This window comes from Oreochromis aureus, linkage group 5 (assembly GCF_013358895.1).
Source record: "Oreochromis aureus strain Israel breed Guangdong linkage group 5, ZZ_aureus, whole genome shotgun sequence".
NCBI classification, from domain to species: domain Eukaryota; kingdom Metazoa; phylum Chordata; class Actinopteri; order Cichliformes; family Cichlidae; genus Oreochromis; species Oreochromis aureus.
The window spans coordinates 34,092,356-34,112,805 of NC_052946.1; the positions used below are offsets into that span (position 1 = coordinate 34,092,356).

The following is a 20,450-nucleotide window of genomic DNA, read 5'->3' on the forward strand; positions in this document are numbered from 1 at the left end:
TGAACTGAATCTTTACAACAATGTTACTTAACTTTTTCCCCTTTTATTCAACAAATCAGGCAATGTAGTGAACCAATTTGTCTGACTCGGCCCCCACCTCTATCGCCTACTGTCACTCACCACATGGAGTGACAGGATCCCTGCAGGGCTGTGTTCTTAGCCCCCAACTGTATGTATGCTCTGTACACACGACTGTGTCCTGAGGAAGAATAACCTGGACTGGGAGCTGCTGCTGGCCTTATGCCACTCATCAGGTACGCAGGGGCCACAACTGAGAACAGGAAGGCTGTGCAGAGGGTAATTAACACTGCCCAAAAAATGATTGCCTGCCCTCTTCCACCCCTGGCGGCCATCGCCAGATTCTCCTGTTTCAGAAAAACTAGGCCACAGGTGACCCTTTGCACCCTGCCCACCTCCTGTTTGACCCACTGTCCTCTGGTTGGCGCCTCAGGTCCCACACCTCCAGACTCACAAACAGCTTCTTCTCCTGGGCCATTCAGATTGCCTGCCTCCCCCCCCTCCCCATTTGTACATGAACAATTCTATTCTATTCTAAATATTTATCTATTGCCATTTTGGTTGATCTGTAAGCACCTCCAACATTGCTGCTAACACAACAACATAATTTCTGCACATATGCATTTCATTGTTAAAGCAGCAGGATTCTGATGTTCATCTGAGCTGCCCTGGCGAACTTAGAGGGGAGTGCAGACAAGCAAAGAAACTGCTGACAAAGGCAAAACACATATTCGCTGATAGGGGTCAACTCAAGTAGATTTAAATTTTATTCCAGTGTATTCAGTTTCACTTGCAAATGTCCAACACACACACGTTCATGGTTTATGAGCAAGCAGACTGAAGCTGACCCTTGTGTACATACTCCAGCGCTGTTGCTATTGTCCTCATGTCCATCTCAATACTTCGTGCCCAGTTTTCTACATCCCCAATTTCCTGTTTAAATGAGAGCATGAAAAAATTAGTATTCACAACCTTGTTAATGTACAAATTTAACCCACAATCAGCCCTCTTTCATTCAAAAAATGTGTTTTTTGGATTATTTTTCAAAAGGGGAAAAGTGTGTTGAGCTCAGATTTAGTCCCTAATTAAAATGTGTTTGTACGAGCAATGCCTTGGTGATGTCACAAATAATTCCGAAGCCAATTCAGATCCAATTTGTATTTTACACAAGTGTGATGTGGTGACCTGGAACTGCCAGTGCACAACAGAGACAGCAGATCTTTGGAAGATGCATACACAGTTTTGTTTTTATGTACTGCTGACGTTATTTAACACAAGGTTACAATAGTATTTTATTTGCTCTTATAAAGAATGCTCTCTTAATGTACAATAGTACTAGTGTTACAATTTTAATGTGTTTTACTCCTCACACTTGCACAAAGAACTGCAGCTAGAAGTTAGCCTGCTGGCACACTTAAGGGGATGTCTTTTAGGGAATTTTAGGATAAAAATTATACTGACAAAAAAAAAATATATGTCAGACGAATTATCATTACAAGTACAATATTGTACAATATTAACATTTTCATCCTAACTGACCTTGAGAAAATGCTGGTGTTTGCTGCAAAATCATTTTGCAACATTCTAATACAATCCACAAATGCTCCCTTTTGTTCAAGACTGATATGGTAGATTTGCAGATGATGAGAGACAACAGCCATTTCCTTTTAACCTACCTTTAATGCTTGATTGAAACCCTCCACCATACTGATCCACTGAGCAGTTTGTTTGGAGAACTGGCTTGCCTGCACTTGAAGAGTCTTAACCTCATGGTCAAGCTTTCGCTGGTTTACATATGCCTGTGCAACTCTAAATTGAAACAGAACACAATAATGAGGTTTAGGGCATTATAATACCTATAGCCGCTACAATTTCAATACACTGAAACCATACACTGTTACTCAATATAGTAAAAATCTCTCTTTGTCCCAGAAGGATTTTGGTCTGGTGGCTAATCTTTTTCATGCAGGAGCAGCACAACAATAATGGTCTTTGCATCCCACTCTGAGTCTCTTAAGCTGATTGTCTTGGTTTCATCACATCTTTCACAATACATTGTTAATAATTTCAGCATACTGTTTTTGGCTGTGTTAAATATTAGGGTGATGTCCACCCTGTTAAGAATAAATTGTTTGATTTATTTGGTCCGAAGAAGGTGTTAGTAATGTGAAAGCCTGGAGAAACAGCATGACTAAAATCTGATGTGGGTGACAGACTTGTGTCAGCCTGGCACTGACATACCATATACGAGGTAATCAGTCGAAAAACTATTATTATTTAGTGGGATAAAAATAATAAATAATTACTAGCTATTAACATCACACTAAATTTAAGATACTTTTAACATTGTTTACACGTGACTTTAAATAAGCACAAAAATATTTAATGTAACATATTCTCTAAGTTTATTGTCATTTTACATTAAATATCTTTAGATTTTGAATGCTGGTTGTAGACAGCACAACATGTGGAAAGTTAATATTGGGTTCAGGGATTTTTTACAACTTGCTTACTTTTCATTGACTAAACTTGCAATGTAAAAAAGAAAATCAATAATTACTGGTGCTGAAACAAGTACAGCTTTCAGAGCAACACTTAAAAGTAAATAATACAATTGGTGCAGGACACAGATGTCCAATATTCCAGAGAGACTGCGTGAAATATACGTTTCTGTGTGACCTCCAAAAGTTGATTCTGTTCATCTGGACGTAGCGTTTTCAGGGGGAGAAACGTTTCGTCACTCATCCAAGTGATGAAACGTGGATGAGCTTTGGACCCGATCCTTGGGGTGGACCAAGTTTTGGCGCAGCGTGTTTTGGCTGAAAACCTGTAGTGATTCCGTATGTTTCAGGAGTATCGAGATGCATTTTTTCTAAACACCGTGTCTCCTGTGGCTTTTAAACCCCAAAACACGCTGTGCCAAAAATTGGTCCACCCCAAGGATCGGGTCCCCCGACACAAACAGAGTAACATAGTGTACGCTGTTAAGTGCCAGGAGGATTGCCAGGATTTATACATCGGAGAAACCAAACAACCTCTGGCGAAGTGGATGGCACAACACAGAAGAGCTACCTCGTCAGGCCAGGACTCCACAGTCTATTTACACCTACAGGCCAGTGGACACTCTTTCAATGATGAGAATGTACACATCCTGGACAGGGAGGAACGCCGGTTTGAGCGCAAAGTCAAGGAGGCCATTTACATGAAAAGGGAAAGACCATCTCTGAATTGAGAAGGGGGTCTAAGGGTACATCTTTTGGCATCTTACAATGCTGTGATTGCAGCCATTCCCCAACTCTCTGTGAATGGTACTCATGGCCATTGATCAGTGGGCTTTAATCAGTGGTTGTTGATCAATGGTCATGAGAATTTGCATAATTATGATGAAGGAACTGACCTCCCAGCCCATTGTTCCTTCAGTGGTGTTAGTTTCAATCATTATGCAAATGTACTATTTATAAGATTGGGGAAACCTGCAGTCAGCTGAGACTGAAGAAGTCACTTGGAAGAGTGACGAAATGTTTCTCACACTAAAAACGTTACGTCCAGATGAACAGAATCAACTTTTGGAGATTTACTTACCTGGATGATTGAGCATGCATCAAGACGTTTCTGTGAGACATACTCGTCTCTGGGGACCAAAGGGTCAGCAGATCCTGTTTTCAATCCTTAACTACTACCAAACCAAAATCAACAGCGAGAAATAAGCAAAAACAAATTGGAATCACTGTCATACCCAACGTTGAGGTGGTCTACCAGGGCTTCGGTCAAACAAGTGGCTGCAGCTATTGCTTCACGTCTGCGTTTCTCTGTGAGAAAAAAAAAAGACATTGATACAATCAATCAACACCGGACGGTGGCTCTGTGTGGTGCTGGGACATGCTAAGTCAAAGAGAGCTTTGTTTTTAGCAATGGTTAGCACTGGAGGCCATCACTATCGATTTTTGTTATCACACACCCTGCAGCTCCTTCCGCTCATTTTGCTTCGCCTGGTGCTCCTTCAATAGACGAGATAACATCGTGCTTCAGCAGACGTTATATTAATGGCGAAAGTGACTGCTCATAGAACAAATAACATATCATTTACCACACCGCGACGTTTCTTGCTGACTGCTAACAATTACAGCCGTGTCACGGGACCAAAAAGACGGATGTCACACGTGGGCGTGTCCACACTTTGGCCATCGAGTAAATGTATAAATAATTTCATAAATAAAACCACATTTTTTTTATTATGTACTGCCAAACAATATAAAATTTAAAGGAACAAAAATGCATCTTGTATCTTGTTAAATTATACGATTGTTTTATCTTTTTATCGCGATGTCAGCAGCTTCAACATCCCTTCAAAATAAAAGCTTGCCTATAGGTTACATCTACGAATACTGCAGACAGAAATCAAATGACAAAACTACTCTAGTCCAGACTTATAATAGCTGCAAGCTGGGGGACCAAAATACCAAGACAAATATAGTCTGGTGCATCTCGCTGTTTTATTTTTGTCTTTTTGTTTTTGATTGTGTATAACGTTATAATAGAATTTTAGCATGGTCTGACGCCTAATGTTGCTTATAACTTAGATAGATAATCAGATTATATAGATAATACGCCTCTTCCCCCAATGCTTTATTATGAAAAACTTGTACCGGAAAACCTGGACTTGTTCAAGCTAGCGGATCACTGGTCTGAGCTGATGTTGTTATCTTACCTGTCATCATTCAGACATAGCTGAAACTAAAGTTTTTGTCACTCTTTATCTTCTTCTTTCATCAGGTATGGTCACTTAGAGTTCTTCCAGGGAACAGGTTTGAGTTTTTCTCCTCTAAATAGTCGAAGGAGTGAAAGTGGTGTTAGCATTTCGAGCGTGGGTTTAATGCATGGTTAGCTAAAGCCTTGATCAGGATATCGGTGTGCAAAGTTCCAGGTTCTTGAACTTGTCCGCCTTCGTTACAGCTATGAAACGGTTTACAAGCTGGCTAGTGATGGTGACGTGACAGCTTAAACGGAAACTCTACTAGAGTCTAGTGTTTGTTTAGTCTTAATAACTAATCTTCTGTTGGCTAACATTACTGCTAACCTGTGAGAAAATTCTGTTAGGCTTCATTTGCAGATATCAGCGAGCAGGTCAAAACCGATACCAAAACCAGCCTAATGCGCAGCGAGATCAGATATCAGTTTACTGACTGATATCCTCCCTCTCTTTTCCCTTCTGTTTATATATATAAAACCTCACAAACTAATAAGCAGAAATCATTTTACTCCATACAACCTCAGTTTCTCAGTACCAATATCTCAAACCTCAACAATGAACAATATGTATGCCAATACAATTTTTATACTGGCCAACCATTATTTAGTTCAGGCTCTGTTTTGATTACTAAAGTTGATTGTCTAGCACACATAGCATTGTGGTTTGTTGATTTACTCTTGGTAAAGCTCTAACAGATGAGTGACAGATTTGGACAGCAGTTATGAATGATTTCCCTGGGCCTGTATGCTGCGAAGCTAATGAGGGTATAGCTTAATTTGTTTATTTGTGTATTGTAAACCACAGTCAATTTAAATATTTAACTAGAGTGATAATTGAGATAACATGTTATCTTTGAGTCAACAAAAATGATCCCAGATACCAGAATCTGCCTCAAGTATCTCTTTGTTTTATTTAGATTGCTTCCTCAAGGCTTACTCACTGTTGACTATAAATCAGGTTATATTTTTCACTCTTTAAGTATTAAGTTATATGTGATAACATTGATTGGAGGTTCATTTGTTGTTGCCACTTAGGTTCTAATGTTATGGATGAACCATGAAGGCCCAGTTGCAAGTTACTGGTAAGTTATTGTTTTTACAAAATTTGTATGCTCATCATTTAACAAAAACCTGTAGAGGACTGTGATAAAGTCTTAACGGTGTTTTTTTTTATTATTATTAATATGCTTAATGTCTGTCATGGAAACCTAGATTTTGATCAATCCCTTGATCTTAAAAAATACCTTAAAGCTGGATGGAAATAAACTGCTGTTGAGCTCAGGATGCATGGGGCTACAGGAAGTGGTTTTAAAATCTTGGTTTTGCATGACTAGAATTTTTAATTTTCCAGTGCTTTCAGCTAAGCTGAAGGAAAACAAAAAGACCTGGTTTGGTCCAAGTCCATATGTTGAAATAGCAGTGGATGGCCAGTCAAAGAGGACTGAGAAATGCAACAACACACACAGCCCCAAATGGAAGCAGGCTCTCACAGTGTGAGTACAACTGTTGCAAAAAATTGTTTAGGTCCATATTTTAGCAGAATGTTGCAATTGTAGACAGTAAATGTAATGTAAGATATAATGGAGGATAAAAATCATCATAGACTTTGGATTTCCTCTGTACTTGGAGGCGGGAAAACCCCCCAAAAAGTATCAATGCTTGATGAGTTTCAAACAAAAGCTAAGAAGCTGTACAGATGACCTCAATTATTTCTCTGCTGTTGTATCGTATTGGTTGGTGCCATATGCTGAAAATTTCTCACCTTTCTACAGAATTGTGACGCCGTTCAGCAAACTGATATTTCGTGTTTGGAGCCATCAGACACTCAAGTCAGACATGCTGTTGGGTCTAGCTACATTGGAGATCAGTAAGACCCTTAAGGCCAATGACATGAAATGTAAGTTCATTTTCCTAAGTGTCGATTTTTTCCCCCTATTGGCATGATATGGTAAATTGACTGTAAGTTATGTAGCACTTTTCTACTTTATTTGAGCACTCAAAACACTTTCATCCACATGTTTATACAGGCACTTTTTTCTATCCCTAGTGCTGTTGTCACACTCACTATAACATGCTGATGAGTGCAACACAGGGTTCAGTACTTTGCCTAAGGATAATTTGAAATGCAGACTGGAGGAATTGAACAACTGACCTTCTGATCAATAGGAGCTGTACCTCCTGAGCTACAGCCATGCATGAGACAGTTGTGAAAATGTTGTAGCACAAGGATACTTGAGAGTTTGTTTATGCTGCTATTTTCTATATTAACTTTGGATACGGAAAGATGTTCTGAGGAAATTAGTATACAGCTAATATTTCTAGGTTCTTCGAGTTGAGCTGAACAGAATCGTAAATTGTATAAAGACAAAGCTGTTACTACATGACTTCATGATTTCATGATAATAACAAATTAGATCACTTTTGAACTCACTTTCTGACTTCATTTTCTTTGTCTGTCTCACAATCGTATGTTATATTTGGTAATTGATGCACATTCTGTAGATACTTTACACTGCATCACCTATACATATGAGCTTTTCTGTGTTTGAAGTGAGTTTATAACTAAATACAACGCCTTCTCAGACCTGGTCAGTGTGCATAGCATACACAAAACATGTGACATTACAGTCTGGTCTACATTCTGTGTAAGAGCTACTTGTCTGTGATTTTTAAAGCACTGAATGAGATTCTTGTTGCACATGGTTTTTGAGGCATTCCATGTGACTGGAGTTTTTCAGCTCTGCTGTTTTCAAAGCCCCGTACTGTCACAGTTTGGGCTAAAAAAGGAAACGCTGCTTTAAAAATCAGGTGATTAATAACAATCAGAGACCCCTTAGGAAATTGTTCTTCAGTATTTGTTTATTTTAGTAATAAATGTTACTAGGAGAAGAATGTGCTTGTAGGAGCAGTTTTTAATTAAACCAGGACATAGTTAATAATTGCTTTTATTCTTGTCTTGCAATTACAGTCCCTGCTTAACACTTGACATGTATTCTGTCCCCCTTAAGTATGTGAGGTCGTGCAGACACTGCAGCTGTGCTCTGATAGAGACCCCCAGGATCTTGTAGGTGACTTGTCAGTCTGTCTGGATGGCATGCAGGTAGACCCAGAAACCTTTGGCTTGGCAGAGCGAGAACAAGGTGAGAGGCCACGCTCACACAAACCCAGTATACTATGTGGGCCACATTTGCAATTTTAGAACATGAACACTCATCATCTGTAATTTGAAAATGAATGAAATTGCAGAATAACTTTAGCTTGTTACCATGTCAGTCATTATTAATGACTTTGATAGCAATGAGGTAACAAAGTGGAAACTGCTTCCAGGTTGTAAATGTTTATCAGTGTTCTTTTTGTGCCCTGACAAGACCTTGGCATTACTTGTAACCTTTATATCTACCTGCATTAGTCACTACATTTGCAACAAAGCATTTGAGAACTTAGGAGTTACACATACATTTTTGAATGTCACATTAAACATTTGTCTTTTACTTGATTTTTTTTTAAAAATTTCATTTCATTTTTACTTTTGTTTTTATGGCTTGCTAGCTGCTCTTCCAAATGGAAATACACGGCAAAATGGAGATACTGGTGACAGGTCTAGTAAATCTTTAATTAATGATCTTAAGATACTATTGCATTAAAATATTTGGACATTGGTTTTGTAAGATTAAATAAACATTTTAAATCTTTGGTCTTGACAAACTACTCAAATATTAAGTATTTTGTACTTGTAGGTCAAGCGGAGGCTCATCACCTTCAAGTGACTCGGATGAGTGGGTCATTGTACCAAATGTACATGCTGTCAATGGTACAAGTTCTCCCTCACGGTCTCCAGGGGGCTCCACTGCATCACTTCCTTCTAGACCTACTCGACCGCCCCCTGCTATGCGACAGAAACCAGCAGCTTCACCATGTAGGAAAACAATAAGACATCAAAGATTAAATGGCTTACATATACATCACATGAGTGATTTCAATCTCCCTCATGTCTAATATACCATTATTTTTTTTTATATACTAGCTAAAGCACTGAATACTGACTTCAGTCAGTATTAAAGTCACTACACTTTTGAAAACAAATACTTTGAAAATAGAAAGGACATTTTTTTCACAGACTTGAAGGTTCCCTATTGTTGTTCTTGCTCATTTCATAGCCTCTTCTAGCAGTTCTTCTCCTAGTGAACTCAGCGAAGGCCCAGCTTCCGATGGTTCCTCTCAGGCATCGGCTAGTGGGTGTTCAGATCAGCAGAATGAATCAAGTGCAAGAGCGGCAACATCAAGTTCCTCAGAGACAGCAAGTGTTCCTAAACAAGGGGCCAGTGCCTCAGCAACAATTCCCAGAGTGGCTCCCATAAACAATGGCCCCTTGCCCCCAGGGTAAAGAGCAATGCTTTCGGCATTTTGTTTTATAGGCCCCTCATTTAAGCTTATTCTCAATCTGTTTATTATAATTTGTATTTCTTCTGCAGGTGGGAGCAAAGAGTTGACCAGAATGGACGGGTATACTACGTGGATCACATTGAGAAAAGAACCACCTGGGATAGGCCTGAGCCTTTGCCTTCAGGGTACCAAACAACTTGATTTTTTTTTTTTTATACTACAGATATATTAATGTAGTTTTAATATTGTGTATTCAGTGCCATATGATTATCTATGTCACATTGTTTATAATCACTTTTACTATATGTTTATCTGTATTCTGTGCGGGGTTTTTTTTAATATCTAGAAAGAAATCCTTGGCAAAATAAACAACTTTTTTTTTTTTTTTTTTTTTTTTGCTCTCCTTTTATGCAGATGGGAGCGCAGAGTGGATCCAATGGGTAGAGTTTACTATGTTGACCACATAACCCGAACTACTACATGGCAAAGACCCACACAGGAGTCAGTGCGTAATTATGAGGAATGGCAGCACCAGCGTAGCCAGCTCCAGGGAGCCATGCAGCAGTTTAACCAGAGATTCATATATGGGGTGAGAGCAGTCACTGAATGTGCTTCAGACTACACATGAAGAACAGTTTGAAGATGTATTTCTTTTGATTTGCTCAAAGATCCCATCTAACATGGTTTTTGATCTATAAAATAATTTGTGTATGGTGTACTTTTACCACATCATACACAAATTATACTGTGCAGTCCTTTTGCGTCTTAAATTCAAGTTTATAAATAAAAAAAGAACTTTAACTTTTAAGTACTAAACACCTTCAGTCTAATGAATAAGCACTTAAGGTTTCAGTTTTCCACTTCTACTGTGTAACTTGCATATTTCATGCTGAACAATATATTGCAATAATTGTGGCTTGGAAACACTTTGGAACATCTTTCTCCTTAAAATGAAGTGACAGTGCAGAGTTTGTAGTCTGATGTAGCTCTTGAGCATGAAAAGAGCTCAAGTAAGGCTGCATGAGTTTGTAATGTCCAGATAGTATGTTTTAAGTCTCATGACTAAAAAGCTTTAAGCACCTGATGGAAATAAACATACAAATACTCTTAGGTCAGTTTCTTCTCTGATTTTAAGTCTAAACTGTGTTTAAACAGACCATGACAAAAATAGTTTTTACAGATGTTTTTGCAGACTTGACATTTGTAACTTTTTCTTTCTGGCTCAGCTTCAAGATCAGTTTGCAGCCACAGCCAGTAAAGAGTTTGACCCACTAGGACCTCTGCCTCACGGATGGGGTAAGTATCAGTGAGATTAAACAAATGTTTTAGCTGATGTTACTGACATGATAAATAAATGAAATGTGTTTATTTTCTCTTTCACAAGAAAAGAGAACTGACACCAATGGTAGAGTGTATTTTGTCCATCACCCAACTCGCAGGACACAGTGGGAAGACCCAAGGACCCAAGGGTGAGTGTATTTTGTGTTCTTGACTGTAGGGAGCGCTGATATGTCTAGAATAAAGTGAGAAGTGAAAGGAATGTCACTTTGTTCTTGGCAGGCCCAAATTTCTGAGTGACACATTTTAGGTCCGTGTTTCAGCCATCAAATTTATTAATGTATAAGGTTAATCCTTTCCAATGCAGGACTCCCTGAAAGACTGCCCTAACCTCTTAGGAGCTTGGAGTTTGGAACAGGTCAACAGTGGCACAGCAATTGGATGCAGATGATCTGACAACTGTGAAACTGGATTAAATGTGTAGAACATAATGACTGGATTCAGACATCTTTGACAGATTTGGAATTGGATAGGTCCTTTAGAAAGTCTTTGCTATTGACCACTAACTGCTCTTAAGTTAATGGTTTATGGATACACAAAGGGAAGGGTTTCCGTCTAAATGCTTTTTTTGTAACCAGCTAATCACAGTTAAGTAGTACGGAGGAAACCCTGCTTTTAAGGGCGAGTTTTTAAATCTTTGATTCCATTTATTATTTGTTATTCATTTAACTTAAAATATACATTTTATGTTTCTTTTAAAAAGATTTCTTTTAATTGGTTGCATTTCTCTGTGCTTACTTAACTTTATCCAGGCTGCTGAATGACAAGCCTCTGCCAGAGGGTTGGGAGATGAGGTTCACTGTGGATGGTATTCCCTACTTTGTAGATCACAATAGGCGAACAACAACCTACATTGACCCTCGCACAGGGAAATCCTCACTGTGAGTTTTAGTATCTTGTGCTAGCAGCTGTACTCTTAAGCAGTAGCGTCATGAAAGGGGGGGTGGGGGTGAACAGAGTTTAATTTAAATGGGACAGGTGTGAAACACAAGTCTCATTAATATTACAAAATGTGTATATGTGTTTGCCGCCCTCTTCTTTAACAGTAGTGGGTTTAATTCTTTGTGTGACTAAAACTTCTCACACTCTAGTGTGTGCCTGATTGGCTGCGGCCATCCATTTCATTTAGAATTGTGTTCTTTTATTTTAATTTAATTTTTTTCTTGTTAGTCCCTAGAAATTGAGATTGAACTGTTTCCAGATTGCTTATCTAACTCTTTCCACACTAAATTGCAAATGTCGAGAATATTGATTAGTGCACACCTGAATATATTTAAATCAGTGATTGGTGTAAAATCAAATGAGCCTTATAATCTCAAGTGATCATGACCACAAAGCCTGGGTGTTGCTAAAGAAAACAAACAGGATGCTCAGAATGTCCAGAGATGAATATAAGCACGTGTTATCAAAATGTATTTTGATACTTTTATTTGACAATAATTTAATGTGGTCTTTTTTGTAGTGAGAACGGGCCGCAGATAACTTATGTCAGGGACTTCAAAGCCAAAGTGCAATACTTCAGATTCTGGTGTCAGGTATGTGCTTTCAGCATATCATACTGTTTTACTACATATGCTGTTATGTTCTTCTTGTTTTTAATACTGATAATTACTTAAATGCAAAGTATAGTGTAAATGATTTTGCTAGTAGACAGAGTATTTAAAACCAGTTATTTACATTGTTTACTTGTGTTGTTTCCGCTTAGCAACTGTCGATGCCTCAGCACATTAAAATTACAGTTTCACGCAAAACTTTGTTTGAGGATTCATTTCAGCAGGTAATTGTTTTAATTGGTTGTACTGTCTTCTCACCACATTTCTATATTTAATAACATTGTCTTTTCAGTGCTTGAGATGTGTAATTAATTCATTCTTAGATCATGAGTTTCCACCCACAAGATCTTAGGCGTAGACTTTGGATAATCTTCCCTGGCGAGGAAGGCTTGGACTATGGAGGTGTGGCCAGGTAATCTCAAAGTAAAAGCTGCACCACCCTGTTGCTAAAATAACAACACAAACAGTAGAAACTCATGATTTTGTCATTAAAATCTAGTTTAAAAAGAACTACCCCACTCAACCAGTTTGACCACTTGTGCATATTTTCAGGGAATGGTTCTTCTTGCTGTCTCATGAGGTGCTGAATCCGATGTACTGTTTGTTTGAGTATGCTGGCAAGGACAACTACTGTCTTCAGATCAACCCTGCCTCTTACATCAACCCTGATCACCTCAAGTACTTCAAGTTCATTGGGCGATTTATTGCCATGGTATGTGCACCATCTCTTAGTTGTTACTAATAAGTTTCAATCATTACTTTTGAGACTAAATGTATGTGCATGATTAATCTGGTCTGTCATTGCTATATCCTGCCATATTATTATGCCATACTATATTATTACATTGTGTAACACATTAATTACTTTATGTGGATCATGCAATATTTTATGCCATTGTCTTTTATTGCAATTTAATCACAATAATAGATGATTAGATCTCAAATCTAATCATTGAATTAAATTTCAAAAGAGAAATATACCTCATAGATGTGCTTTACAGAATAATACGTTTGACTTTCTCCTATAAAATTACAAATCTCAAATGTGAGATAAATGTCTTCTGTTTATCTGTTGTTTTGTTTAATTTGCTTTCAAAACGTTTCCATTTTATGTCTCTCCAGGCCTTGTTCCATGGCAAATTTATTGACACAGGTTTCTCGCTGCCCTTTTACAAACGTATTCTGAACAAACCTCTGGGTCTGAAAGACCTGGAGTCCATAGATCCAGAATTCTATAATTCACTCATCTGGATCAAGTAAGTTTCTGATGTACATGATAATTGAGTTAGACTTGTGGTGGGTGGTGTGAATGACGGACTAAAAGGACTTCGATGTATTTTACATTGAGATTTGTTGGGTTGGTATAGGTGGACCAAAATTTGTAGATATATACATAGAAAATTATTTCCATCTCCTAAATATGTTTGCATGCAACATTATTGATTGATTGATTGATTGATTGATTGATTGATTGATTGATTGATCATACTTTATTCATCCCGAGGGAAATTGGGTTAAGGCTGCCAGCCGTGCCAGCGCCGTCTTACCCTTCCGACCATACATACATTACACAAACATCACATGGGGAAGACAGGTCAGAGGGGTATAACATGGAAAAAGCACAACATGAGGAAAGATAAGGAGAAAAAAATAACTCCCCCCAGACTGAGCTCCAATAGGGAGATCAGTTTGAGAACAGAAAAAAACACCTCTGCACATAGCACATGAAAAAAACTCTTAATACACCAAAGAAACACATGACAAGCAACAGGGATGGGTAAAGGGTGAGAGACAGCCAGTGTAGACAGTACATCCGGGCCTGCAGCATAAGCACTGGTCTCCTTGATCCACCATCAGCATCGGAAGGGAATAAGCGTCGAAGGCGTTTAGAGGGGGAGGGGGGATGAGTGTACATCTGCATGTGTATATATGTCTGTGTGCGTGTGTGTGTATGTCCAGAGTTCAGCTGAGACAGTGTCCTTCGCCCTGCCAGGATAAGTAAACAGTCTTCCAGCCAACCCAGGTGGCCTTGCATAGAATGGGAAGAACAGTCTAAACACAGTCCATTATCAGGGTGTTGTTGTTCAGCTCCAGCCTTGAGACTGCAGCTGGTGCCAAAGGGGTATCTGCATGAAGTGAATACAGATTTTGGTGTTTTTTACTTTAGTGCGAACAACTAATATGAATTTCAAAGCTGTTCTAACAGTCCGACACTGGTCTCTCAATCTCCCGTTGGAGAGCCGTGAGCTTCTCCATGATGTTATCAACCTTACGCTCCGTGATGTTGTCATTCTTGTGCTCAAAGAGCCGATTCTGAGAACTCATGACCGCAGTGAGCTTCTCCAAGATGTGATCCAATTTGCGCTCAGAGGTGTTATTCCGAGCGAGCCCCTCCAGATGTAATCCAGTTTGCACTCAGAGGTCTTGTTCTGAGTATTCACGGCAGCCGTAAGCTTCTCCAAGATCTTATCCGTGCTGCACTCAATGAGCCCATTTTGAGAAACTCACGCCTTGTCCCATCGTTTCAATCCCAGCGGGCAGCCTTGTGGGGGTTTGAACAGCCGGTTCCGCTTTCTTAATTCTTCGATAAGCCAGGGCCAAGCCAGCTCCAATCAGCAAGAACCCTGTTATCATGGTTCTGAATAGGTAGATATCTTCAGCACTCAGGCTCACCCAAGCCCAAACTTCTCGTTGAGAAAAGGGTGTCAATTGCATTCAGGGACCAGTTGATCAAATCCATAATTCCTCTTTTAGGTTTTAGAGAACAGACTGTGAGAGAGTGTTCCAGGGAAAAGTAATACAAAAAACACGAGACTAGACAAGGACACAAGAAGCTAAGCAGGGAAGCTAAGGGAGAGGAGGAGGAGAAAAGTGCGACCGCCTTCGTCAAGACCAAGAGAGAAAAAAAAAAAAATTGTTAAATACTAAGTTTTGATAACCTATGCACACAAATTAAGAGTTTGAGAGGACAAATTAGGCCGTGTGCATCATTTGAGTAAATGATTTATATGCTCCTGTAATTTGTCACTCACTGTGGAAATGTATAGGACTCTATAGTGAACTTTAGAGCAGACATAATAGCTAACTTCTTTTTTTAAACATTGTCAGTAATGACAGTAACTGTCATTGTCTTGCTTGTAGGGACAATAATATAGAGGAATGCGGTCTGGAGATGTTCTTCTCCGTTGACAAGGAGATACTCGGGGAGGTCACCACACATGAGCTTAAACCAGATGGAGGAAACATTCTAGTAACTGAAGAAAATAAGGAGGAATACATCAGGTACAACTTCTTACCTACCATCCATATTCATTTGCTACTTTTACATGCTCCATAACATTACATGGTAAACAAGCGTAACAGTCAGTCAATTCGGACATGTCATGTTTAAACAAAATAATTCTGTTTTCCTTGATAACATTCATTTTAAAGCAGCACTTGACATTTCTAAAGTGTGCTAATATTAATTTATTAATATTTAATTATGTCATCTCTATGCAGGTTAGTGGCAGAGTGGAGGCTATCCAGAGGTGTGGAGGAGCAGACACAGGCTTTCTTTGAGGGCTTCAATGAAGTTCTTCCACAGCAATACCTTCAGTACTTTGATGCTAGAGAATTAGAGGTACTGAAGTCAATAGATGATTCTCTATAACCTTTACAAGTGTTTGAGGTAGCACTGGTCCTTTAAATACTACAGGGATTCTGTAACAATATGGATTTAAAAAATAAGAGAAAATAAATACCAACATGAATGTTGGGCTTATTTATAAAATGTCCCTTTCTTGTCTGTAGGTGATGCTGTGCGGTATGCAGGAGATAGACTTGGTGGACTGGCAGAGAAACACAATCTATAGACATTATGCCCGAACTAGCAAGCAGATAATGTGGTTCTGGCAGGTTGGTAATTTAAAAAAAAAAAAAATAATAATAATAATAATAATGATGATATGTTATTGAATCAGCTGCAGCTGATTAATTCAGTGTGAATATTTGTTTTTCCAACTGAAAAACAACAAATGGAAAATTAGTATCACCGTAATGTACGGATATCAGCCTGATACTGGTGTTAACACAAAACTGTCTGTTAACAGTTTGTGAAGGAGATGGACAACGAAAAAAGGATGAGACTTCTGCAGTTTGTCACAGGAACCTGTCGTCTTCCCGTGGGCGGCTTCGCTGATCTAATGGGTATTCACAGTGAACAGACACATGACATTTGTACAGTAGTATAAAACAGCATGTGATATCACAATCATATTTAATCTCTTTATCCTTATTTTTGATTAATATAGGAAGCAATGGTCCACAGAAGTTTTGCATTGAGAAAGTTGGAAAAGAAAACTGGCTTCCACGAAGCCACACATGGTAAGACCAGTATTTCTACATTTGTACAGGTTCTTCAGTTCATGTTTAACCTCGTGTCTTATCCGGCTTAATGTGGGATTAAGCTTTCATGACCAAACCCTATTAGTCATTTCTGATTCAACCGTTCCAAGCGTTCCTTTATTTTTAGCCTAAGATGTCGGTGTTTATTGTTATATAATGCTATGTGAGAACACATTGTTGCTCGTTAAGTGTTTATTTAGCAGATGTCTTCGCTGTGCGCAGTACCGTGGGACATTACTGCAGCTGAACAAATGTTATCATTTATAAATGCAAACACAACACACTTGTCATTATTATGAGTGACCTAGAAAGAAAATGTTAACTTAATACTAATGGAGCACTTCTGGCCACCCTCTGTTTCTGTCTTCTTGTTTTATGTAGCTTTAATCGTCTGGACCTCCCTCCTTATAAGAGCTACGAACAGTTGAAGGAGAAGCTCATGTTTGCCATAGAGGAAACAGAAGGATTCGGGCAGGAGTAAAACTACAAGTGCAAATGTGTAGGATGGTGGTGATGGTGGTGGACTTGGAGGAGCCATATCCATTTCAGACAAGAGCACTTTCCAGCAGATTGTCTTTGTAGTCAGAAGCTGCTTATGATCTGGTGGAAGAACTTATTATTACTTACTTATTGTTTGTCACAATTGCATATTCATAAAGAAAAAGCTGTATTGTTAAAAATTAGTTTGCTTCAAACGAGACCTTAAAAATCCTCTTAACCTGGTTTCACCTCTTTCCTGTAGTAAGAGGTGATCAGTTCATTCCTAATCCACTGTCAGGCGATGGAGGCGGGGCCTTTCTTGCATTGTCATGTTTGCACTTGTATGAAGACCGACTGCAGTTTCTACATCTACATGTGTGAATATGCAGTAGCAACTTATGAGACACTTTCTGGTTCTATGCATGAGAATGAAGAACCATATTTGTGCATTTTGTCTTAAAGGATGGAAGTTGATATGTTAAAAACAACATCAGAGGTTCACACATGGCTTTGAATCTTTCCTTTTTTTATGAATGAAATGGATCCCCCCCCCGATCGTTGACTGACGGACTGTAAAGACTCCCATAGCACTTATACAGTTTCTTTAACACTTTTTGCAAATCATAATAATAACTTTATCTTATTTTGACAGGTTTATTTCTTAAAATTTTAAAGAGTTAAAATGCTGAGTACCTTTGCACATTGTTGTGTGAGCAGTAAGATGCTTTGATTGTTCTTAAAAGATGTGGTATTTTTATGTGCAATCGTTTTGTAGAAAACATTTTTCCAGATAAGAGTCAAAGCTGTTTGATCATTTTTATAACACTTTGATAAGATTTACCATTTAGTGTTGATTTCAATTCCAATATGAAATTGGTGACATATTTGGTGAAATTAATGTGGTTGTGATTTGAGAAAAGATTACCTTCCCACACTGTGCTGTATGAAATCAGATTTAAGCGTGGATGCTCAGCGCTTTTGTCAGTCAGGGAACATGACGGGCTTTTCTTGAAATTAACTTGTTACTGATGACGTGGAATGTCAATGAACAATTTCCATGACATGCTAACCGATCTCTGCTAATTGCCCAGAGCAAAGTATTACATGTGCTGACGCTGGGTTTCTGAGGTCACCACCTTTTTTTTTTTTTTCTCCCACAAAATAGATAAAATGTGGCACATTTAGAAGGAAAAAAAAAAGGTTTTTAAAAAAAAAAAATTGCATATTTGTGTGTGTGTGTGTGTGTGTGTGTGTGTGTGTGTTGATGTTGATGTTATGATACCACAATACAACAAAAAGGAGTAATGACTATTCTGATTATTAACAAATTTATCTGTGGCTAAGGCAGTTTATGTAAATATACTCCAAAGTTTAATCAAAAGAAAAGTGACTCATTCTAGCAATAGAACTTCTGAAGTTGCTGGCAAGATGTGAAATAAGATCTGAATTATGATAGCAAGTGCCCCTAGTTTTATAGGGCGTATGGCTTTCAGATTTATACAGTTGTATTGTATTTCATGACTTTTCAAAATGTTGTCTGCTGACAAATATAGTTTATTTTAGGTAAAGTATCACTTAAATAAAATTTTTGGAACCAGTCTACCAAATGAGTTAAATTAATTAAAGAACCCTTAACAGAGGTAATGAATTCCGAACAGTCCCCCCAAAGTAATTACACACTTGATATCAATGGTCAGTACTAAGAGTTTGTTATTTGTTTTACTTGTGGTAAGGTATAGAAATTAAAACAAAGGAGGCAACTGCTCTGTTCTGCTAAAAAGAAAAGAAAACATAAGAAAAAATATATTTTGTATTTAAAACAGATTTACCTTGCTGAGGAATTGTGATCTTCACATTCACATTTTAATAATTTTGTTGCCATTATAAAAACTTTACTTTTTTTCCCCCTTTTACTTAGAATGTAGTTACACAAGTGAATGGCATCTGAAACAAAGATGTAGCCAGTGAAAGTAAGCACATTTTAAAAGATTATTAGGTCAGTAGGTCTTAATAAATTTGTATAAACAGGATTGAATAAACAGACCCAAAATCTATATTATGATTTCTTTTTTTTTATTTATTTATTTTTCTTTCCACTGTCCAGCCCTCAAGCTGTGGTAGTGTGTATGTTGGCAGCGTGGTGTAAATTATCTGCAGTAATTCCAGTGTGTGGCCCAGAAAATGATTTTATACATGTTGTCTTTAAGATACAGATTGAAATGTAAACAGACAAAATACTGTCATTTTTAATGTACTTGTGTGTGAACCATGTGGCTGTTTTTCATTTCATGTCGTCAGCACTGCTGGTAGGAAAAAAAAACAAAAAAAAAAAACTGTTCTCTGATGTAAGCGATCCCTCGTTGCCCTGATGAGTACATTCATTCAGGCCACACCTCCACCGCCACATACCAGTTTTTGCTCATTTAATTGTGTAGGATGTTTCACTTGACTTCACCTCTATTCCCTTACTGGTTGTACACCCATACACTTGCAGTGTAGCTACTCCTGTGCAGATTAATGTAAAAAAATAATGCATAAAACTTTTTTTTTTGTATGTTGACTGTTGAATATTTAACAGGTAACAATATTATAACAGCACATTGACACTCGGAGTGGTTGAATTAACCACATCTGTGCTTAACTACCACTGTGGTCCAGGTCATGGGGCAGATAAATATATTTAAAAATATGCAAAATGGTGTTTGACTTGTTCTGATTGCACAGTCATTCGAATAGTAGACTAACATTTTTTTATACACAAGTGGAAGTTTGTGGATAAATATTAGGAAGATGAGTTTCTTGTATCAATGGATTTAGTAGATTAAAAAAGAGCAATAAAACAATTAAAACACTGCAAGTGTGATGGTTATTTTGTACACGTACATTACAATAACTTACAACACACAACTCATTATTTTTGTAAGTATATTTCTTCTGAATCTAATTGAATAATTGTTTTTTTAATGTTGTCTTCCACTTGAATTGATCTCTTCATCATGCTGGGTTTATTGTTGCCCTTTGCAAGCTGAAATTCCCCAAACAAATCTGTCTCCAACAGTTTTGTCAGAGTGCTGTCTTCATTTACTTTTAGCAAAGTGACCTAAATTATGTAAGAACTGATGTCTTTATAAACACACACAGAAGATACATGAAAGAGAACAAGAACTCTCTGTTACAAAACTGCATATGCTGGGTATGTTGATGGGTGTTGACACAGAGAATGTCCCAGAATACAGCAGATGGTATGTAAGATGGCTCTTGGCAACATCATTTAACACGATGATGCCTACTCCATTATGTAACAGCTGAAACAGTGAGTGAACTACCAAGTTTTAGCACTGTTTCACTATGCTGTTTGTACTTTTGAGAATGTGTTGCTTTCTTTCAACTGTATGTTGTAGAATAGAATAGAATAGAATAGGATAGAATAGAATTAGAATTCAACTTTATTGTCATTGCACATGTCACAAGTACAAGGCAACGAAATGCGGTTTGCATCCATCCAGAAAGTGCTTTAGCAATAGATATATTACGAAATATATA

The 20,450-nt window shown here is 38.0% G+C and overlaps 2 protein-coding genes across 2 annotated transcripts; one reads left to right on the top strand and one right to left on the bottom strand.

Annotated features, from left to right (window-relative positions):
- Window positions 1–756: 756 nt before the first annotated feature.
- On the bottom strand, window positions 757–4,179 carry bloc1s1 (biogenesis of lysosomal organelles complex-1, subunit 1). The gene is made up of 4 exons (XM_031748280.2): window positions 3,977–4,179; window positions 3,755–3,827; window positions 1,695–1,827; window positions 757–951 (listed from the first exon to the last, which is right to left on the bottom strand). Exons 1-4 carry the CDS (start codon window positions 4,035–4,037, stop codon window positions 841–843), a joined length of 378 nt encoding a protein of 125 aa, XP_031604140.1. The 5' UTR covers window positions 4,038–4,179; the 3' UTR covers window positions 757–840.
- A 485-nt stretch (window positions 4,180–4,664) lies between these two features.
- On the top strand, window positions 4,665–19,759 carry itcha (itchy E3 ubiquitin protein ligase a). Its single transcript, XM_031748265.2, has 24 exons — window positions 4,665–4,791; window positions 5,803–5,849; window positions 6,119–6,260; window positions 6,540–6,664; window positions 7,776–7,907; window positions 8,317–8,365; window positions 8,505–8,683; window positions 8,925–9,147; window positions 9,240–9,335; window positions 9,565–9,739; window positions 10,377–10,446; window positions 10,535–10,619; window positions 11,241–11,369; window positions 11,951–12,023; window positions 12,194–12,265; window positions 12,365–12,453; window positions 12,594–12,753; window positions 13,164–13,297; window positions 15,183–15,323; window positions 15,543–15,663; window positions 15,834–15,938; window positions 16,133–16,229; window positions 16,334–16,406; window positions 16,809–19,759. The coding sequence occupies exons 2-24, from the start codon at window positions 5,825–5,827 to the stop codon at window positions 16,906–16,908; spliced, it is 2,595 nt and encodes an 864-aa protein (XP_031604125.1). The 5' UTR covers window positions 4,665–4,791; window positions 5,803–5,824; the 3' UTR covers window positions 16,909–19,759.
- The last annotated feature ends 691 nt before the right edge of the window (window positions 19,760–20,450 follow it).